A 23,873-nucleotide genomic window follows, 5' to 3' on the forward strand; every position below is an offset into this window, starting at 1 on the left:
TTTGAGAATGGGATTAGCACCCAATGTAATAAGATACATACGTTTTAAGTGTGATATAAATGCACAACAATGTAGTTAACATGTGGACAAGCATTACTCGCCTAAATTAGCAACACGTCATCAGTGCAGGTAGTAACAACCAAGGAAAGATGTTTTTTTTTCTGGGAGCATTGCTTGCAGGCCTCAAATTGCTTTATTTTCATTCCAGACATCAAAGCGATAATAATCAAGGAGAAAAATAATCAAGACAACCCAAATCTGTAGTGCAAAACATTGAAGATGATTTTATTTTTGTCATTCACAGTTAACACAAGCAACTGCTTTAAGACCCTTATCCAAAGCGACCCCGCCTTCCCTCCACAACAAACCCCAGAACTTTCATCTCCATCAAAGGAGCTTCAATTCATACGTTCCTTTCATTTCATACTGATTGTACCTTGTGTCTTGTTAAGTCATAGTTCTTGTTGTTGGCATTAAAAGAGGATTGTTACACATGCTCTAGATAGCAAGGCAGAAGGAACAGCATAGATTTCAAGGGGACAACAGGATTTGGTAACAATTTCTTCTTCATTAATTATTACCGCAGACTTTGCCGTCTTGTGGAAATTACGTTGAAAAGTTGCCATTGCTACAGTCTACTCGCTTCCAGTGGAGCAAAACTTTAACAAATAATGTCCTCACTTTCCAAAAAATAAGCTAATTGATAAAGAACTTTACATTTTACGGTACATACATAACAACGTCTTAGGTATTTGGCACACAAAAGGCAAAATTAGTAATAACATTCAAATGAATGTAGTACACTAAAGTGAGAGGGTAAAATACAAAGGTCACCAAAGCTGGCAAGTCATCATTCTGCCAAAATGTGGTACAATTAGCACAACAAAGATATGTATTATATATTTTTCAACCAGTTCATTTTTAGTTTTATTGTACTGAATTATTAACTACTGAAATGTTAATTATGATAACTGGCCTTAAAACCTAAGATGAGTATTGAACTTTTATAAATCTGACTATTGGGGTAAAGCTTGATAATGGCCACTATCTAGATTTCATATAGAGATTATGGAGAGAGGGAAACACTTCGATGGCGATGTCTAAATAATTCAACTGGACTTTTAAAAGCAGTGGTGATTAACTGCGATTCTCTTTCCAAAGCTGCAAATCACAAATGGGAAGAGAGGACAAAAATAAATAATTATAAAAATTCTATTCATATAAGAAACTTCTCTAAACATCCCGGACCTTCTTTTTGTTTTGGCTGTAACATTTATAATCCAATAGGCTTTATGCCCAGCTGCACCACCTCCCGAACCCCAGCCAGCTCCCCGCCCCCCGTCCGCCACCACCGGACAAACTGGTCAATCCAGGTGTGCCCGACCTCAGTAATCACAACAACAACAATCAGACACACCTGGATTAATCAGCCTATCCAACAATGGCAGACAGGAAACAAGGAGCCGGCCGAAGCCCAGGAAGCAGTGCAGCTAGGCACAAAGCCCACTGTTACACCCAGATTAGACCCAAAGGGATTTTCAATTAAACAACATACAGTGCAATTTAACCCAGGACTAGTCTTAGCCTTAAATCTGGGATACAGGCCTTACTTATATGCCATTGGTAGGCTACCACATACACACACACACACACACACACACATTACATCCAAAAAAATGATAAACATGATACTGTATTAGCGCTTGAAAGTCTAGGTTAAAACCTGACGGTATAAAAAAGAAACACTGACTCCTGCTCGGCGCAAAACGACCGGGTTCACATACTTGCGCTCTGTGCAGTTGACCTATAAGGGTGTAAGGACGGTACAATCACTACAACTCATATTATATTGCTTCTATTATCATAAACTTACAGCTTCACTTGCAATGGTGAGAACGCTGATAAATTAGCAAAAATAATAGATGTAGTTGTAACAGTTATGGGCTAAATTTAAATTTGTGTGACCATCTCTGAAACCACATTCATCCCGCTTCCAGTTTTAGGAAAGATTTACCGGCTCCAAATCCTGTTGTCGGCTTGAGGAAATAGGACAAATAACACTGAAAATTGAAATTGAGTCTTGCCTTACACTCTAATATCTAAATTTGCACCATCCAGCCTATCCAACCATTTAGCTGCTCCCCTGGTGACCTTCATTGTAGTCCATGATCCTTAGCGGTTGCTGCCTGGGCCGCTCCGGGCACCTTGAGTCGAATGTGTCTCGCTTAGAACCAGGGTTGGGTTCTTTAGCAGATGTGATGAGAGTGAAGCTCTGTGCAGAGGTGGACCCAGGAGCGCTTGACGTGGTCTTCCCTGTCGGTTCCACGCAAAGCTCAGTCTTCAGGCCCTGCGATAGGCCAGTGAGACGGGGAGGAGGAGCTTCGTCCTCATCGCATTGGCTCTCGCTTTTGTTGCGAAACAGCTCCCTTGCCCGCATGCCCAGAAAGCTTTTGGCACTGGGGTATGAGCCTACAGTGAGCGGTGCCCCGGGATGGACCAGGGGTCCTGGAGGCCCCAGTGGAGAATGAGGACGGTGAGGGGGTGGTTCCACAAGGACAGGTGGGGGAGTGTCTCGACTCCCATTTACAGAGTTGGCTGCGGATGGACTGGATTTAGGCTGCCCTGGCGATAAAGTGCTGCCGTTGCCGTGTGGAGATTTGCCCTCCTCCTTGGTGGCTGTTTTCACTGGCCGGTCCACCACTATGACACTGAAAAAACAGAACACTATTAGAAGTGCAGAAGTGTTTGTTTATGTAAAAATAAGATGAGGGGGAAAATGGGCACAAAAAGTACAATAATCAGCAACGCACAAACAAATACATGGCACATATATGGTATAAATATGAAGATATAAACTTAAAAGTAATAATTTTTGAGTGATCCAATAGTGTTAGGTCATACCTGGGCTCTGTAGAACTGCGAGGAGCAGCGGCGCCCTCTGCTGTTGAGACTGAATCAGTGCTAGAAGATTTCTCCATCTCCAGCCTGCTGTACAGCTGCAAAAGTTCAGCCTGTAGGGCCAGTGCTATCCGTCTCTGGGTCTGGTACCTGCTCTCAGATGCCTGCAGCTCACCTCTGACAAGAAAACAGGAAGATTTGATAAAAAAAAAATGGATACTATAAAGGTGGGGGGCATGATCTCTGGAAGTCAATGTTGACATTTGAAATCACCTAAACAAACACGCCCCTACCCCAATAGAATCTGGACCTTCTTCTGATAGACCCGCCCCACACATACACAACCCAGGCAATGATGTCGGTTAGTAGACACGCCCCTTACTGCTGATTGGCTACAAGTATGTTTTGGTACTCGGCCTGACTCCCTTTTCCAAAGTGTTTTTCAAAAATCATGCACCTCGCCTGTAATTGTTTGATTGTGTTAATAATTCGTACTTCGTAATTCGTACAGCCCATGAATACTTACAAACTGCCATTCTTTGTAAAGATTAATGTGAATACTTAAAATGTTTTTGGTGTTCAATACAACAAAATAGCACTATACAGCATTTATAACCAACTTGTAATGAGTGTTATTAAACGTCAGAAAATTTATTTTTTTTGGTGATTATTAAAAATAATAAGGTAACATTACATGTTATATGTACTTTCTATAGCAATAACTTTAAATTATGCATAATTATGTGCAACTAAACCAAACCCTATTCCTACAATAAGTACACAATGTTAATTAAAGGAAAACACCACAGTTCTTTTGATATTTTACTATGTTCTTACCTAAACCCAGACAAATCAATACATACCTATTTTTTTCAATGCATGCACTTAATCTTTGTACAGTGCGTCATTAATGTGTTAGCATTTAGCTAAGCCCCATTCATTCCTTAGGATCCAAACAGGGATGAACCCGGAAGCCACCAAACACTTCAATGTTTTCCCCATTTAAAGACTGCCACATGAGTAGTTACACGAGTAAGTATGATGGCACAAAATAAAACGTGGCGATTTTTTAAGCGCATAGAAATGAGAACTGTATTGTTTGGCGGAAGAGCACTTGGTTTGCAGCACTTCGACCTCGGGTAATATTGAAGGAAGTTTGTGCGAGAGGGGGAGTAGTCAGGAGTGATCATGTTACTGCGCGCCGAGATGCTCTTCCGCCATACAATACAGTTCTCATTTTTATCCTCTTAAAAAAAAATCGCCCTGTTTTATTTTTGTGCCACTATACTTAATCGTGTAACTACTCTTGTCGTGTAACAAACATTAAATAGGGGAAACATGGAAGTGTTTGGTGGCTTCTAAATTCATCCCTATTTGGATCCTAAGGAATGAATGGGGCTAGGCTAAATGCTAACACATTCACAACGCGCTGTACAAAGATTAAGTGCACGCATTGAAAAAATATAGATATGCATTAATTCATAGAGTTTAGGTAAGAACATAGTAAAATATTGAAAAACGGTGGTGTTTTCCTTTAATATTACTCTGTACTTGAATTTATAAGTCACTGTCTTTATACAAGGAGTCCTTAAATCATAACATAAATAATAACTGAATGGAAGTTTTAGGTTTCCAGAAACCATACTACAATATTAGCACGTGATTTGAGAGATATCAGTCTTTACACTTTTAAAGTAGATACTGTAGGACATTTGTAATTCATGACTGAAATAACAGCCTGGAGGAGTTGCAAACATGGCCAACAAGTGGCCGAATTCCTAAAAGGAACTTTGATTACATTCACATAAATCACATTTTATCTCATTATCGATCTACCACAAAAACTAAATAAAGGCTTAATTGCACTCAATCTTTATGAAACCGATTACAAGTTCTTATACAGTACCTGGCCTGAACCTTTACATCCTCTAGAAACTTCTTTTGCTCTGCAACCAGATGCTCTTTCTTCGAGAGCAGCGTCTCCAGCTCGGCAACTCTCTGCTGAGCAGCGTCCAACTTTTGGTTCTGGAATAACAGATTCTGCTTCAGACGCTCCGTGTCCTTTCCCCACGATGTCTGGAGCATCTGCACCTCCTGCTAAAGAGATGTCAGAGAAGAACACTGGGCTTACTTGAGAAAAATAAGACGCTAGGCTGTTTGTACTTCTGATGTGACATCTACCTTGCTGGTGTCTGGTCCAGCCTGCTGCAGCTCCTGGACACACAGTTTATGAGCTTCACCCAACAGCAACAGCTGCTTGTTCAGAAAGCTGAGCTGCTGCTGAACACTTTCACTCGATGACAACTGAAAACAAGGAGACAAATCGTGCCACATAATCAATGCTTAAGATTTTATATTGTCATTTGTAACAGTTTTTTTTAAAGCTGATCATAAAATGTTTTTGTTCAACTCGGCAGGTGAATTTTCTTTACCTTTGCAGTGAGCTGGTTCAGCTGGTGCCCGGTTTGGCACACCTCATTGTTTGCCCTCTGAAGCTCCGCCTCCATCTCACCTATTCGCTTCTGGCTTTCTTGTAGCTTACTCTGATTGGAGGGTTGCAGATGCGTGTTAAAATATTATTTTCGTTTCTAAAGTCTGTATACCATAGTAAAAATGTACGGTTAAATTAAGATTTACATTAAAATTATTTGTTTTCACAAGAACCTGTGCTGGTGGAGTCTATGCACAGGAAGTTAACATTTTTGTTACTTTTTCATTCATAATCTAGTAGATACATTTCATTATTACACAACTCATTGGAATACTTGATTCTGATTGGCCAGTTTGTTATTTCCAGATAACAACTGCTTAAAACTAATAACTGGTAACCTGGATGCTGCAAATCATTTAGACATACTTTTTCTTGCCACAGTATTTGACATTATATTTACAAATGACTAAACCAAATAGTGTGTTTGTGACATTTGAACGTTTTATATTTGAAGGGACACTACACTTTATTTTAGAAAATATTCTCATTTCCAGCTCTCCTAGTTAAATATTTGATTTTTACCGTTTTGGAATCCATTCAGCCGATCTCCTGGTCTTGCTGTACCACTTTTAGCATAGCTTAGCACAATCCACCGAATCTGATTAGACCACTAGCATCGCGCCAAAAACAACCAAAGAGTTTGGATATTTTTCATATTTAAAGCTTGACTCTTCTGTAGTTAAGAGTCACATTATGTACTAAGATCGACGGAAAATTAAAAGTTGTGATTTTCTAGGTAGATATGTCTAGGAACTATTCTCTCATTCTGCCGTAATAATCAAGGACATGGCTGCAGGACGGGCAATGATATTACGCAGCAGCCAAAAATAATCCCCTTAGTAACTTTCAATGGCCAGGGAATATTTTCGGGCACTGCGTAATATCATTGCGCCTGTTTAACTCTAGTGGAGCTGGAAAATATTTTCTCAAAAAGTGGAGTGTCCCTTTAAACCGAAAGTAACCAGGTTTAACTCGCGGAAAGGTCTGCATTCATTAAAAATTTGCAACTAAAATATTTCAATTTTCAAATCAATATTTAATGTTACTTCCCTTACTTATGAGGCAAATAGCCGCATAATGTAGAGACAGCCGTCTGTTATACATTATCCTTTACTTGTATCTACTTTAATAGGTGTGTGTGAAGTACCTGTAACTCTTGGTTTTTGGTGTAGTAATCATCTCTGGCCTGCTGTAGTTGGCGTATCTGGCCGTGCAGACGCGTCACTACCGTTTCTCTGTCATCCCACAGCTGCCTGTATCTCTGCTGCTCCACCTGCAAGCTCTCTCTCAGGGACATGATGTCAACACTTTGCAGGTTCAGCTGGTCCTTCTGCAGAAACAAATATACAGACGTGAAATCAACTCTCTGATGACTTCTAGTGGTCAACAAAAATTAACACCTGGAAAATAAATAGGTTGGGCCAAATGAACAGAATAGTTAAGTCATCTGAAAAGTCATAAACCTGGGATGGTATGGTAAACATATATTTTCATATTTGCGACTATTCCTTTAAAATACCATCATTGTCTAATTTTAGATGGCCAGTGCTGGTTACTAGTACTTGTGTTCAGTACAAATGTTTATCGGGTGGTTGTTACTATTTACCATTGCATTGTTCTGCTCCTCGAGGGTGGTGGCGTTGATGATGCGGCGGAGCAAACGGCGGTTACGTACGGCGTGCTGCTCTCGTTTATATCGCTCGTACAGCAGCTGGTTGTGTAAGAGCAGCAGCTGACTACGCAGTGTATGCAACTCATCCAGAGGAACAGAACCTGAAGAGGAGCAAGAGCAGATGATGAAGACCACAGGAAATCAAGGACAGAGAGTATGAGAGAGAACCCAAAAATATTGTTTGTTTGTTTGTTTGTTTCTTAACACTAGTCCAGTGTCTATGGCAATATTCAGACAAATCAGTGATCTACAGTGTTTTCACGTCACGTTTTAGTATTAGCTCAACTCAGCTCGAAGTGGTACTAAAAAAGTATTGTGGCGCTTTTCCATTGCATAGTACCCCCATGGTTTGGTTTGGATCAGCTTACTTTTGGGGGCTTTTCCACTGGGTGCAGTACGTAGTACCCGATACTTTTTTGTAGTACCACCTCTGTCGGAATTCCAAGGGACCCGAGCTGATACCAAAATGTGATGTGAAAACACTGTAGATCACTGATTGGTCTAAAGGAATCGTCACTTCTAGCGTCATCGCTATAATGTAAAGATTAGCTTTACCCTCATGCTAGCTAGCGTTGTCTCGAGTAAACCTGTTGTCAACTGTAAGTTCCCAAACTCCCTTTTAGTGATGAAAAACATCCACAGGTTGTGAATCAAGAACACCATAAAATTTTCTTTTCCAGACTTGCAGTTTGTGGCGGCACATTCATGATCGCGCACGTCTGCATATATGCGTAACGTTAAATGCAAATTAAATGAGGCTCGGCGGAGAGCGTTGACTGACGCCACAGGTGTTTGTACTGTGACACAGAGGTAGTGAAAAACGCAATGTGCAACATCTATTCATGGTGGTCAATTTTAATTTGGTGGCGGACTGAGAAATTAATGAATGTATGGGAATGTAGAACAACTCTCTCACTTGTATGATGTCACAGCAGTAGGCAGAGCAAATATAATGACACGCCTATAATCCCTCCCACTCTGAAGTGTTACTAAACTCGATGGAAAACCTAACCAAGCCAAAGTGAGGGGAGCTGACCCGACCTGAGCCAAACAAAACCATGGGGTACTATTCAACGGAAAAGCGCCATTGGGTACCACGTACTGTACCCAGTGGAAAAGCCCCCCAAATAAGCCAAGCCGACCCGACCCAACCCATGGGGTACTACGCAACGGAAAAGTGCCATAAGAGAAACTAAAATAAAGTGAATAGCATTCGGCTGGTCATGTGATTTTCCAGGCAGAAGGGCCCCCCTTATGCAGATTAAAATAGCTTTTTCAAAACCACTGCTGTGATTGGAGTGCACATCACTGTAAACATAAGTGTAGCTGTATTTTACCCATTTAAACTTAGTTCACCTTTGCATTTGAAAGCACTGCTATTTCAGAAGTAGCAAAAGTGTGTCTGTGCAATTCTGTTTACCTCCAAAGTGTGTCCAATCAGCTGACTTGCTTGGCAGGGGTAATCTGAGAGCGATTGTTACAGAAAAGGAAAAACAGTGTTGAGGAACAAAGGTCAGTGACTATGTGACAATAATTTTGGACACAGTGCTTTTCTGGCAGAAGACGAGAGCTAAAGCCCACCTAAATGCATTTGAACCCAGTAACTCCACTCAATTATGTGTCTTCTCATAAGGCCTGTGTATGCTGTAGGGTAGGGAGGAGTGAGAGAGAGAGCGAAACAGAGAGAGCTCTGATTGTATTCGTTTAACACTGGCTCTCCTGTTTTCCTATTGACTGATTTGCGTCGCAGTGGATGCGAGACAGTACAATGCAGATGGTTGTTTCAGTGCACATCTGCAACTGGTCTGACCCGGTTCTGCTAAAATTACCTCAGAATAAGACCAGCAGTCAAACTTTAGCAAACTTATACATGACCCTGCGTGTGAAATCCAGGCTAAAAGTTCAACAATTAATCGTAAGATTAATTTGAATTTGCATTTATTTTAATTTTTAACCTGTTTTACTCTGTCAATATTAAAGGATTAGTCCATTTTCTCAAAAAAAAAAAAAACAGATAATTTACTCACCACAATGTCATCCAAAATGTTGATGTCTTTCTTTGTTTTGTCGAGAAGAAATTATGTTTTTCCAGGAAAACATTCCAGGATTTTTCTCATTTTAATGGACACTTAACAGTTTTAATGCAGTTTAAAATTGCAGTTTCAACGGACTCCAAACGACCCCAAATAAAGCACAAGAGTCCCATCTAGCGAAACGACTGCCACCCTTGGCAAGAAAAATAAAAAATATGCACCTCCAAACCACAACTTCTCGTCTATCTCCAGTGCTGTGACGCACCAGCGCGACCCCACGTAACTGCGCAATGCCGTCAAAAGGTTACGTGGAACATATATGAAATGCACATTTGCGGACCATTTTAAACAATAAACTGACACAAAGACATTAAATAGTATCGTTTGACATACAACAATGTCGGAACGGTCCTCTTTCTCCACACTTGTAAACACTGGGGCGGAGTTTCGCATACGTCATCCGTGACCTCTTGACGTGATGACATATTGCGTGAGGTCGCGCTGGCGCGTCACAGGACCGGATACAGACGAGAAGTTTGTGGTCCAAAAGTGCATATTTTTGATTTTTCTTGTCAAAAATAACAATCGTTTCGCTAGATAAGACCCTTATGCCTCGTTTGGGATCATTTAGAGTCTTTTGAAACTGCAACTTTAAACCGCATTAAAGGAATATTCCATCTTCCCAAAAGAAAAATCCAGACAACCCACTCACCAACATGTCATCCAAAATGTTGATGTCTTTCTTTGTTCAGTCGAGGGGAAGTTATGTTTTTTGAGGAGGGCATTGCAGGATTTTTCTCGTTTTAATGGACTCCAATAGACACCAACAATCAATACTCAACTCAACACTCACCAGTCTCCCTCAACAGAGTCTCAAAGGACTACAAACGATCCCAAACGAGGCACAAGGGTCCCACCTAGCAAAACGACTGTCATTTTTGACAAGAAAAACAACAAATATACACCCTCAAAGCACAACTTCTCGTCTAAATCCGGTTGTGATGCGCTAGCGTGACCCCACGCAATACGTCATCACGTCAAGAGGTCACAGAAGACAAACGCGAAACTCCGCCCCAGTGTTTACAAGTCTTGAGAAAGAGGACTGTTCCTACGTTGTTGTATGTCAACTGATACTAATTAATGTCTTTGTGTCAGTTTATTGTTTACAATGGTCCGCAAATGTGCGTTTTATATATATGTAACACGTGACCTCCCTACGTCACTAGGCATTTACGTTAGGTCGCGCTGGACCGGACCTAGACGAAACGTTGTGGTTTAAAAGAGCATATTTTTTATTTTTCTTGTCAAAAATGACAATCGTTTTGCTAGATAAGACCCTTATGCCTCATTTGGGATTGTTTACAGTCCCTTGAAACTCCGTTGAAAAAAACTGTTAAGTGTTGAGTTAAGTATTAATTTTTGGTGTCTATTAAAGTCCATTAAAATGAGAAAAATCCTGCAATGTTTTCTTCAAAAAACATAATTTCTTCTCGACTGAACAAAGAAAGACATCAACATTTTGGATGACATGGTGGTGAGTAAATTATCTGGATTTTTCTTTTAAGAAAATGGAATATTCCTTTAAAACTGTTAAGTGTTGGGGTCCATTAAAGTCCATTAAAATGAGAAAAATCCTGGAATGTTTTCCTCAAAAAACATAATTTCTTCTCGACTGAACAAAGAAAGGCATCAACGTTTTGGATGACATGGTGGTGAGTAAATTATCTGGATTTTTTTAAGAAAATGGACTAATCATTTAAGGTTATATTTTCACAGATGCATGCATGTGTGTTTCCTGGAATCGAACCCATGACTGCTGATCCACTGCTAATGTAATGCTTTACCAGTTGAGCTTAAATCATAAATTGCTTCGCCATGCAAAACACTAGTACATTTTTAGGGTGTTTGGAGTGGTTGTTAGCATGTCGCAATGTGGTTTCGTGGGTGTTTTGGGTGTCAAAAAAAGCCTTCCCAAATGTCTACATATCTGCTGTGTTCAAACCTACAAGCTCTTTTACAACCAGGCATGTTCAGAGATGCAATTTCTTTAACATTTTATTCAAAAAGGAAAAACCTTACCTCTTCAGCACTTTATCATGGGAGTCAGCACCCTGCTGCACAAGGCGGTCCAGCACCTCCAAAGGAGAAGGAGACATGACCCCCTCCATACCGTCCTCCTCCCCATGCTTTAACACATCACCTCTCTGGCACCTCTCTAAAGCTACTTGTTGCACAATCTCTGAGGTCTTTCTCTCCACAAACAAAAATGCCGTCCGGGGCAGGGCCATGTCAAACAGGGCCTCGTACGGCACCGGCGGAGGTTTGCACGGACTCGGGGAGCACAAGCCAAATTTTAGGGATTCGTCCTCTAACGCAGAGGGACTCCGATGCTCGATAGGCGTGAACACTGGTTGGAAGGACCAAGGATGCTCCTGGGATGTGCCTCTGCTGACCCTGCCTTTGTCTCGGGTCTCGGATTTATCGGGTGTGGAGATGGCATTATGAGGGTCTCTGATCGAGCCGCCCAGGACTGAATAGTGTGCGGGTTTTTCCTGGGCTCCGGTTAGGGTCTCTGTGGTGCTGAAGAAGGGAGAGTCAAAGCCACGGAGAGCAGCTACATCACGCTTGTCCTCAGTGAGTTTCTGAAGCTCCTCTGTGATGGCAGCTGAAAAAAATTATGGATAAAAATGTATAAGTCACTCCCACATGTTTTTGTTAATCTCCAGTAGCCATTTGTTTTAATCTTTTAGCCTGCATGCTTGTGAGACATCTGTGACTAATCCAGCAAGCAAACAAAGCAAGCAGAAAGCCGTTTAAAAGAAGGTACTCCTGATCTAGATCTTACCATCCTCCCTCTCCTTTTCAATCCTCATCTGCTCCTGTTCCTTCATGTAGACCGAGAGCTCGGTCAGCGTCATGGGCATTTTCTCACTTCTGCCCTCTGTGTCAGACAGGACAAAAGATTTAGTCCTAATAACGGTCCATATCATTTCCCAACTCCTGCTGTGCATCATAACACTGACTGAAGGGACTTACCTTTGTGATTGATCACTTCAGACTCTCTGATTGGTTCCTGCCTGACCAGGGCAGGTTTGTTGTGGTCTAAAGGTCTAGTATCCTAAAGGGCACACATCAGTTAAAACAGTCTAGAGTCAAACTATACAAGATCGCACTGATCTCAGAACAGATTGGCAGTTTGAACTTTAAAGGCTTAAGAGAAGGTTACAGCTCAGCACAGGAGGGCAACCTCCACTCGATTACCTTGCATGGCGGGCTGGCAGTGCTGCGATGCGACAACATGGGGGGAAACTCATCTGAGAGGCTGGGAGGAGGCGAGGCGGTCGCGGGTGTGCTGGAGGATGGAGTGCCTTTTCCACCTGCTTTTAATTAAAGTCTCTATGTATCAACTATATACTTTTTTATAGATGTACATTAAAGAGACAGTGTACCCAAAAATGAAAATTCTCTCATCATTTACCCACTCTCGTGTTGATACACACCTGTATAAATGTCTTTGTTCTGATTAACACAAAGGAAGATATTTGAAGGAATATTTGTTCATGAGCCCCATTCACTTCCATAGCATTCTTTCTCCTGCTATGCAAGTGATAGGGGGTTCGTGATCGATTTGCTTACAAACATTCCTTAAAATATCTTTCTTCATCTTCATTAGTACCAAGACATCCATACAGGTTTGCAACAACACGAGAGTGAGAACATCACGACAGACAATGCAGTTCACAGTCAAAAATCCATCCCTGCTTTGTAGTTTCTTAAAGGATTAATCCATTTTCTTTAAAAAATTCAGATAATTTACTCACCACCATGTCATCCACAATGCTGATGTCCCTTTCCGTTCAGTCGAGAAGAAATTTAGTTCTTTGAGGAAAACATTCCAGGACCCTTCCAATTTTAATGGACTTCAATGGACCCCAACACTCAATGCAGTCCAACATTGCAGTTTCAAAGGACTCTAAACGATCCCAAACGAGGCATAAGGGTCCCATCCAGTGGAATGATTGGCATCCTGGCAAGAAAAAGAAAAAATATGCACTCCCAAACCACAACAACTTCCCCCGGTCACGCGACGCGCCAGCGCGACCCCACGCAATATGCCATCGTGTCAAGAGGTCACGGAGGACGTATGCGAAACTACACCCCAGTGTTAACAAGTGTGGAGAAAGAGGACCGTTCCGACGTTGTTGTATGTCGAATGATACTAATTAATGTCTTTGTGTCAGTTTATTGCTTAAAATCGTCCGCAAATGTGCGTTTCAAATATGTAACACGTGACCTTTCCACGACATTACGCAATTACGTGAGGTGGCGCTGCCTTGTCACACAGCCAGAGGAAGACGAGAAGTTGTGGTTTAAAAGGGCATATTTTTTATTTTTCTAAGCAAAAATGACAATTGTTTCACTAGATAAGACACTTATGCCTCGTTTGAGATCGTTTAGAGTCCTTTGAAGCTGCGTTGAAACTGCATTAAAACTGTTAAGTGTTGGGGTCCATTAAAGTCCATTAAAATGAGAAAAATCTTCCCGAAAATTTTCCTTAAAAAAACATAATTTCTTCTCGACTGAACAAAGAAAGACATCAACATTTTGGGTGACATGGTGGTGAGTAAATTATCTAAATTTTTATTTAAGAAAATGAACTAATCCTTTAAAGGTGCTCTAAGCGAATTCATGCGCTCTAGACCATAAAACATTTTTTGTTACATACAGCAAACATCTCCTCACTATCTGCTTGCTGCCTGTCCGCTAATCAAACTGTAAAAAAACGCGATCTCTGTAGACAGCCTAGGCTTCACAAACTGCAATATAAACAAATTGGCCAAACCTACCACCAGAAACGATAACAAAGTGTTCCAGCCAATAAACAACAACAAGGATTTGGGGGTGGGGATTGGGCGCGTTCATGAAAGCACGGAAGGGAGGGGGAGGAGTTAGCTACGCTCCGTTTGTTTGAAAACAGTTCAAACATCAACAAAAAGTAACGTCACACAGATTCGCTTAGAGCGCCTTTAAATTCTGCTTCAAACGTAAACAATGTGTAGTAAACTCCAAGGTAATATAGTCACCAGGTGTACTGTAGAGGCGGCTGGGTAGGTGAGAGGCACTCTGGGACAGTTCCGGGTTCGGCGACATCCCACGAGAGGAAGGAGGCGTGGCCATGCCACACTGTGAGGAGGGGCTCCAGAGGGAATCTTTACCGCCATATGCAGCATTAAATTCACAGCTGGAGTTCTAAAAATAAACAAACAATGAGAGTTTCTCGACTGCTTATGCAAAGAAGTGACTTTTACATTTCTCTTTAGCACCATGTACTGAGACATGGGTAAACAAATAAACATTCTCTTCATCCCAGTTATTAAATATTCAATATGTATTTGTTTGGTTTTCCCACAGAACACACAAACATTATAGCTCATATACACAAAAGATAAGTACAGATGAAATTAAAGTTGAATGCTCGAATAATCATTATATTACAAACATGTGACATGACAGAGAAAATGCATCATACTATCATGTGTACTATTGCTTAATACCCAAACATTACTCTTTTCAGCTGTTTGTTTTCAACAGTGAGTGTGTGACATGAAAACTGCATATACACCCGTTTCTAGACATTTCGATTAAAGGGCACATATTATGCCCATTTTTACAAAAAGTAATATAAGTCTCAGATGTGCCTAGAATGTGTCTGTGATGTCTCAGCTCAAAATACCCCACTCATCATTTGTTAAAGCATGTCCAAAATGCCCCTATTGGGGTTGGAGCAAAAAAGCGCTGTTTTCATGTATGTACAGTACTGTGCAAAACTTGGCCACCACCACCAGACTTGTTGTTTTAGAAGTTTTAATGTCCATCCATATTTTTTTCAATCCATTTTATTAAGATACAAACAGAAAATATGTAAAAAAAAATAGTTTCAGGACTAAACGTCTTCTTTAGGCATCGTCGGTGTTTAGTGTGACCTCTTTTGGCACTAAACACATCTTGAGCGTGTTTGAGCAGAATGAAGTAAAAAGACTAATTTCTTTAAAATTAGAAATTAGGATTTAAATTTATTTAGGTTTAAGGGATCCTGCAGTTTCCTGCTATTGCTCAAGTGGAAGGGGAGTTTACTCTAAAACCTTGACACATCCCTAACCCTAACCCTAACACATTTTAAAACAGTTTTTAATACTATATACACATTTCCTGTATTTTCTGGATGTATTCTATTAAAGAGACTGAGAAACAATTAAATACGATCACTAAAACATTGCAAAAACGACATATCTAATTCTGGCATGGTGGCCTAAGACTTTTGCAAAGTACTGTACCTTTAAATGCAAATGAGCTACTGCCCTCACTCCCTTACAAACAGACAGTGAGCGCTTTCAGTTAAAAATAGCTCTGATTCTTGTGAATACAGTCTGAGACAATAGTATCTTTAGCCACATTAGCGCTATAGCGTGCTAACAAATACATTTAGAAAAGCTTTTGCGTATTAATTAACCAGTCAGTCGGTGGCCCTGGGTGGGGCTTTGTTTGTGTGACATCACATTAACGCTTTCCCGGCCAATGACGAGTTTTTATGAAAATCCTTATTTCCGCTATTATCAACCAGGTGGCGCTCTTACCCAACTTACATTTTTTATATTTTTTTATTATATTTTTGCTCAAAATTTGGTATTTTTAAAGAAATCTACCCATATTTGAGAGGTGATAAAAAGAAAAGAGATGAAGATAGGATGAAACTTGTTTTTAAAGCAAAGGGTCTGTTCTTTTATTTGATATATTGTATGTTTTCTGGAAGGCATTCAACTTTTGTAAAAAATCATAAAAATGCTTTTGCTGGCTGGTAACTTAAAAAAAAACACTGATGGGGAAAGAGTTAATAAGAGAATCAAAAAGCATGTCTAATGAGACTGCTTTGGTTCAATGGAGATTAAAAAAAGGAGAGGGTGTTCACACACTGCCAACACACATTCATGTCCAAACACCTTGTAAAAGTGTATTTTGGATAATATGTGCCCTTTAATGTTAATATTTTATGTTTAAAGGAATAGTCAATTTTCTTAAAAGAAAGATAATTTACTCACCACCATGTCATCCAAAATGTTGATGTCTTTCTTTGTTCAGTCGAGAAGAAATTATGTTTTTTGAGGAAAACATTGCAGGATTTTTCTCATTTAATGAACTTTAATGGACACCAACACTCAACACTTAACTTAACACGTAACAGTTTTTTTTCAACAGAGTTTCAAAGGACTATAAACGATCCCAAACGAGGCATAAGGGTCTAATCTAGCGAAACAATTGTCATTTTTGACAAAAAATATGCACTTTTAAACCACAACTATTCGTCTAGGTTCGGGTCCAGCGTAGGGAGGTCACGTGTTACATATATAAAACGCACATTTGCGGACCATTGTAAACAATAAACTGACACAAAGACATTAGATCTAGACGAGAAGTTGTCGTTTAAAAGTGCATATTTTTAATTTTTCTTGTCAAAAATGACAATCGTCTCGCCAGACAAGACCCTAATGCCTCGTTTGGGATCGTTTATAGTCCTTTGAAACTCTGTTGAAAAAAACTGTTACGTGTTTAGTTAAGTGTTAAGTGTTGGTGTCCATTAAAGTCCATTAAAATGAAAAAAATCCTGCAATGTTTTCCTCAAAAAACATAATTTCTTCTGGACTGAACAGAGAAAGACATCAACATTTTGGATGACATGGTGGTGAGTAAATTATCTGGATTTTTCTTTTAAGAAAATGGACTATTCCTTTAATGTTAGTGTGTAGAGCATCTGGGTGCAGCATGTAAAAAATACTTGTATAAGGATCTCTAAAAATAAATATTGGTTTTCAGATTGCAAGAAGCCAATCACAAATATCGGTTATCCTCAAATTTCAAGCATGTGCACCCCCAACAGCAGCATACAGTATTTACCAAACTGCTTGGCTTGATAAATCTAAACCAGGCACCCTAATATTTACATCTGATTTGCATAGATGTGTGCCTCACTGAAACACAAACACACGGCTGACTGCGTGTTTTTAGCCTGGGGTGGGCCGAAAAGCTCCTGACTGTATGAGGCAACAGTTCAGAGAAAAAATTCAAAGCGTCATTCCCGTTGCCAAGGTGACCGTTTCTGCGTCAGCTAAAAGATGGCATGTTTTTCTCTTTTTAAAGCCCTGTACACCCACCGGAATGACTCAACACCTCTCCCCTCCTTCCTCTCTGCTCCTCAGCCTGCCTGGAGGACAACGACATGATTCATGGGGGGATAAGGGGGGCTCTGGTGTGGAAAGGAAAGGGGATGGGTGATTTACAGACAACAGCTGACTAACTGACAAACAACAAGGGGGTGGAGGGAAACAGACTCTGGTTGCTTCACTGGTGCTGCTGTGTGAGTGAGTGTGCAAGCCCAGATCAGTTTGTATGAAGAACACTGATTCAGTGGATTCACCTTATACTGATACAGCCTGTTGCACTTCATCCAAAAACACACAAATTTGTCACCATTTAGAAAAATCAGAAGTCTCTTGATATGAGTCTTACCTGCCGACGGGTCCCAGTGGGACTGCGATAGGGGGGCTGAGTCCCTGAGAAAGTGGACAGGGGCAGAGGAGGGACGGCAGGCTGACGAGGGGTGGAGAAATGAGTCGAGGAAGAACTTCCTGCAAGGGTAAAAAAAGATCCAAAATAAACATCCTGCCACTTTCACTGAAAAACAGAGGCAAACTTTCGACTATTGCACTGACTGAAAACAGATTAAATGTCTTTGTATTAAAAAGTAAGCCTGTCGTTTCTGCACTGTTTTTATAAGTTAACTTGTTTTTAAGCAGTTTAACTTTTAATCCTATGCAGTTCATAGCTGTACATTAATTTTTAATTGTTGCCTTGATATTTGCTGATTCGTAGTTGGAAGATTTACAATGAAAAGGATGCTATTGTTTAACAAAAAGAAAAGATCAAATTATTTATGATTGCCAAGCAATAATCTATTTTAGCATATTGCTACTAAATGCCAGCCAGCGCCAGCGTTTTTCATGATTTACACAAAAGTTTTATGCCTTCCAGAAAATGTTTCTCTTTAAATATATAAACATACAATATACCAAATAAAAGAAGAGACCCTCTGCTTTCAAACAAAAAAAACAGTTTCATCCTACCTTCAGTAGTTCTTTTGAAAATAGCTTTCGAATATTGCAAAAACACCACATTTTGAGCAAAAAGCAGAGATAATTCCATTTTTGTGACGGACTTTTCATAGAGATCCCATTCAGAGCAATCTTTAAAACAGACACGGACATGCAGCCGCTTGCCATAGGGCAATACTTCCAGGTTTAAAAAGTTGCCACCTGGTGGATAATAGCGGTATTGCGGAAAGCCGGAAATACTCGTCATTGGCAGGGAAGCGTTTTCTCTGTCAATGGCGGCGAAAGAGGTAAACATATCCAAAATTAATTTATTATATAAACAACGTCTAATGGGGCATACACACCAAACACGAGTTCAACAATTTGCACGAGTCGATTACATACAAAGTCAATGCAAAGATGGATCAGACGCGTCCTTGCGCGGGGTGATTCGAATGACGCGAATAGGCTGGCGCGATTACCGCAAAAACACACGCTATTCGCCTCAAACACGCCTTCGCGCAAGTTGAAAATATTCAACTCAAGCGAAAAATTTGCATGACACAAAGTTAAATCCCGCGAGTAATCTAGAGCAAGCAACGTGATGCTAGGCATTTGGTGTGTAGGTAGCATTAGGAGCTATCATACTCACAATGGTCATAGTTATGCACAATTCAAACCTACAATGTTTTGGTTACCTGTTCAGGGGTCTCATTTATAAAACTGTGCATAGGATCCTTACTAAAAGTCTACGTACGCACAAATGCCAAAAATGGCATACCCCAAAAAATAATAAGACTTATAAAACAAAGCAATGTTCCCTTTATAAAAATCACAGATCACATGCAAGTGTGCGTACATGAATCTTCCTCAGATCCCACCCTGCAAGCCCATTCTCCAATCAAGTTTGTTTTTATAGATCACAACCTTTGCGTAGTAACTGGCGTACACAGGTTTCCAGACCCGTTTTGTGTGTACGCACGCTTTATAAATGAGACCCCAGATCTTTAACCACTGGGCTACATCACCCAACCCAACACATAAAAAAGTTTGAGAAGGTTTACCATAGCTACTGTGAAAGTCAGCGTACGGACTGGCAGTGCTTTCACCCGGACGTTGCTGTAAATGGCCACAGAAATGCTCTGGCATGGTGGCATAGCCCTCTTCACAGGATGCCTCTTTTGGGTCCAGAGAGACTTTGGCGCACTCAATGACAATGTCATGGGTCTCAAACTTCTTCCACCTGTTAACAAACAAAAAAGCAAAATAAAAATGGGGCTGTTATTAAGTGCTAATATTTATTTATGGTTGTCATTTCCTGACATGGTTTATGAAGTCTCACCTGCTGGGATCCAACTCATGGTCCTTGGTTCCGGTTACTAGCTCTGGGTGTATTCTTACATGCTCCAGCATTGGCTAAAACAAAGACAATATACACACATGATTAACTTTATTTTTATCAGCAAAAGTGGCATGTAAATAAATTATGTCATCAATAAAACATTAACCACCAGTATTGCATTAGTAGAACAGAAGATTTTATTGTTTTTTTGTGGTTTGCGACCATATTTTACAGTTCAAAGACAGCTTACCTTGACCACCTCTTCAAAGGTGTCCATGTTCTCCTTCATGCTGTAATGAGAGCGAAGGTAGGACACAAAATTGCAGGGGTACATCCCATAAAGCCGATGGAAGAGTGCGTAGACGCTGGCGTGCAAGTGGATGAGATAAACCTCTGGCATGTGTCCTGATGAACAACACTAGTTAGTGTCTAGAGTTTTGTTAGAGCTTTAGAGACATAAAACTGATATTGGGGGTTTAAATGAATAATAAATCTGAGACAGCACACGGTCACATTAAAGGTGCAGTGTGTAATTTTTAAAAGGATCTCTTGACAGAAATGCAAAATAATATACAAAACTATATTATCAGGGGTGTATAAAGACCTTTTTATAATGACCCGTTATGTGTTTATTACCTTAGAATGAGACGTTTTTATCTACATACACACAGAGGGTCCCCTTATGTGGAAGTCGCCATTTTGTGCCGCCATGTTTCTACAGAAGCCCTTAACGGACAAACTTTTTTGCTAAGTTGTCTCAGTCAATGACGTTTTTTTCCGGTGGCGGCTACCGTAGCTTCTCTATGCATTTCAAAAGCGAGGGGTGAGCAGTGGACTGAGCTGTTGGTTGCAATTCGCAACCTCACCACTAGATGCCACTAAAATTTACACACTGCACCTTTAAATGTGAGGACCATTTCTGTTCAAACCTCTCACCCGGGCTTCTCAGGTTCCAGGAGGCCAGACGGCCAAACACATCGAAGAACTCATAAAGGTGCTGCTTGCCAGCTTGGGGAATCATGGGTAAAAGAGTGATAAGCACCAAGACCCCAGTAATCAAAACCACAACATCTGTGTCTGTCTGTAAAACAAAGAAAATCAACATGTTTATACTATAGTATTAAACACCAACGACACATATGTGCGACACACAGGATAACATTTTATTGACTTACCTTGAGGCATTTGAGGAGAGATAGCAGCAGCGGATAGCGAGCGATCTTGTGGATCCAAGATGGCTGCTTACGAATGACGTGCCCCAGTAAAGTGAGCGTGGGCAAGCGACACTGGGCTTTACCCATGCATTCATTCATTTTATCAAAAAGGTGCTGAGTGGAGGAAAAAACAACAGCACAGTCATATTCAAATAAACCAGACAAACAACTGTTGACGAAATGTTTCGCTCTCATAGACGTTTATTAAATATTAATGAATGAAAATGGAAATACTTAAAGATGCATTGACATGCTCTGATCATTTGGCCTGATGCGTACATATATATAATTTTTTATATGTAGGTAGCATAAGTCTCGTCAGTTACCTTATCATGTGGCTCTCTCACTGAGGACAGGATGTGCACTGCCTGTGCGGAGTTAGTCTCCAGGAAATAATCCACCAAACCATTCAGTAGCACGGACCCTCGATCTGCAAAACATGAACCAACGTCAACACATCATAAGAAAATGCAGGGAGCTAGCAACAAGTCAAAAAAGTAATAATTGGTCAATTAAACACAAAATCCGAACATTACTGTGGCTGCCTCTGTTTAATGTATAGGACAGTTCAATCCGACCTGTGTTGAGGTGTTCATTGATAAGGCCTTTGATCTCATCCAGCTGGCGGAGGTCAGAGGTCTCCAGTAGTGGGAGGAGATCCCCCACGTTCAGCTGCTCCCTGGACATGATGGTCTGGACAGCAGGGGAGAGACTGGTGGCGGGTGTCTCTAAAACGGACTAGGGTGCGGCTCTCAGACGTCACTCTCACGGCATCCAGCCTGGAGGTGTCCCTGGGCGGCCGTCGATCCCGTCTCCAGGCACCACTGCAAAAGACATTCACTCATCTGGAAACGCCTCTGTTGATGAAATGTTTATTAGTACATCATGTGGTTCCTGCCTTTCCTAAGTAAACCTTCCAATGTGGAGCGAGAAGAACGCTGCAGAGTGCTTGGAAATATTTACAGAATGATGACACCATTATAATCACATCAGCCGTAATCATGCGGGTTGCAGTTATTGCAATAGCGCAAGTAGCAAGCTAACAGTGGCACATTTCCCCATAACAGTCCATTCTCATGTTCACTATTAAGGCAAGTAACAGGCCAGACAGAGACAGAAGTCTTTCTTAGCATTGAACAAAATTGACCTGGCACTTTCAAACTTTCAAAGATTTCAGTCTCAACCTACTGTGCATCCTAACCAGCTTATGCTATCGAGTAACGTGAGTCACTAACATCTCATGTTGTGGACACACAGGCATGCAGATGAACAGCTGGTGGGGACCCTGTGTCCTTGCTGAAGACCGTTCCAGATATTAACCAAAGAAACAGATGTTATAAAACACTAAGCACAAGCATAACTTGAGAAGCATCTAGGGAAGGGTGACGTGATGTCAAGTTACTCCGCACGGCAGAAACAAAGAACTACATTGATTAATCATCATCATAACCCACAACCTAAGAGACTGCATAACACTCAGGAGAAAACAATATCTTCATCAAGTGCTGGATGACATCATCACAAACTAGGGTTGTGCCTGGCATAAGATGAGCTGTTAACAATACAAGTTATAAGTTCAATAAAATTGCCTTTATATTTTGCTGCTGCAAAGCAGGACTGCCTTCTGGGTCTTAAACCATTCTCTCAATCTGGCGTGAAATCTAAACATTAATTATAGAGATTAAACCCATCAAAGGATTTATCAGTAGACACTTATGTGAATTAGATTTACTAACTGTTAGGTAAATACTGTTAAATGCTTCATAAGCGTTTCTAGCATAAATCATTAATAAAAAATACAATAACACAGAAGAGCACGGCAAATATTTGCTTCTGTAGCTTTATTAGCATTGCGTTGGGAACCCAAAGATAACGAGTTCGATCCCCGGAACACATTGTGATACAAATGCATAGTTTATCATAGTTTTTTATAAAAGCGTTTGTCAAATGCGTAAATAAGCGTAATGCAAAATATACATATGCAGACCATGCACTGTCCGAAATTATAACCCGAGCATATTTGTGTAGATGTTTGTTATTAGCGTGTTTGTCTTGTGGTTTAGGCAGCGTGAACTGACAGCAGCTCTCTGTGTTGAAATGACCACTGGCGTAAACAGCTCGCGAGAACAATGGCCAGAATCTACGGGTGCTTCTCGAAAAAATGCGCCAGTCAAATTTAATATAAACCCGTGCATTTAAGCTTTCTCCGCTAACTCATTCAAATGCATGTAAAGATTTGATGAGATTAATTTCGGAACTGTATGAATCAATGAGGACTATTATTTCACTGACAGTCCCAGAGCCTCACCGACATGCTCAGAGCAAATAAAAAATTACGCCTGACAGACACGTTAAACACTGAGAAGCGATTAAATCTATTATTTCGACTGTCACTGCACATAATGTAAACATATCACTTTAATATGCAGCGTTTAATAAACCTGTTTACCTGTTAGAGCAACTGCACTCCACAGGGCGCCGCCATCTTGAACACCTCACAACCCCTCTCAGCGTGGTCACCATCCGCAACTGTGCAGGAGAAATAATCCCCGAGCGCTCAAAAACAAGCTTGTGTAATTTAACAGGACACTGACAAAAGACATGAATAACATCAACAGTTATTTACAATAATACTTTTTAAATATTATGAATTGCAACGTGATTCATGTTTAAGCATGAAAGTTCTAAAGGAATTCTGCAGTTAGGCCCTGGATTGTTTTTCTGTATGGTGGAGGGATGCAGTGCGCTGTTATGCGGTTTTCGCGTGACTCAGGTGGTAAGCGCAAACGCTGAATCTCACCAGCAAAAGCAGATAAAGAAAATTTAACAAATCAAAATTCAGTTAAAACTGTATACTAAGTATTAGAGCAGGGGTACCTTAATAAGTAAATATCAAGCCTATATATTAAAAATAAACTATAAAGTTAAAGAAACATATTCTGGAACGTTATGCTAAATAATTTCAATATACCCAAAAATTATGTAGTAGGCTATACTTTGTAATTACCATAGTAAACTGTAGTAAATGCATAGATACTATAGTGTTTTTTAACCTTACCATTGTAAATATTAAACATTAC

The 23,873-nt window shown here is 40.4% G+C and overlaps 1 protein-coding gene across 3 annotated transcripts; it reads right to left on the minus strand.

Moving 5' to 3' along the window:
* Window positions 1-259: 259 nt before the first annotated feature.
* On the minus strand, window positions 260-23,328 carry tsc1b (TSC complex subunit 1b). Of its 3 annotated transcripts, none has more exons than XM_055179485.2 (22): window positions 23,243-23,328; window positions 21,372-21,617; window positions 21,120-21,223; window positions 20,755-20,907; window positions 20,516-20,660; window positions 19,830-19,984; window positions 19,580-19,653; window positions 19,302-19,480; window positions 17,657-17,775; window positions 14,179-14,344; window positions 12,356-12,474; window positions 12,131-12,212; window positions 11,940-12,035; window positions 11,174-11,759; window positions 8,482-8,525; window positions 6,996-7,162; window positions 6,537-6,719; window positions 5,331-5,441; window positions 5,080-5,202; window positions 4,805-4,992; window positions 2,902-3,075; window positions 260-2,708 (listed from the first exon to the last, which is right to left on the minus strand). In XM_055179485.2, exons 2-22 carry the CDS (start codon window positions 21,478-21,480, stop codon window positions 2,132-2,134), a joined length of 3,654 nt encoding a protein of 1,217 aa, XP_055035460.2. In that variant the 5' UTR covers window positions 21,481-21,617; window positions 23,243-23,328; the 3' UTR covers window positions 260-2,131. The 3 variants fall into 3 exon arrangements, with proteins under 3 accessions (XP_055035460.2, XP_055035461.2, XP_055035459.2); XM_055179486.2 differs by having other exon boundaries at window positions 12,356-12,471; window positions 21,372-21,650; XM_055179484.2 differs by having other exon boundaries at window positions 21,372-21,650.
* Window positions 23,329-23,873: the final 545 nt, after the last annotated feature.

This window comes from Misgurnus anguillicaudatus, chromosome 9, assembly GCF_027580225.2.
Source record: "Misgurnus anguillicaudatus chromosome 9, ASM2758022v2, whole genome shotgun sequence".
NCBI classification, from domain to species: domain Eukaryota; kingdom Metazoa; phylum Chordata; class Actinopteri; order Cypriniformes; family Cobitidae; genus Misgurnus; species Misgurnus anguillicaudatus.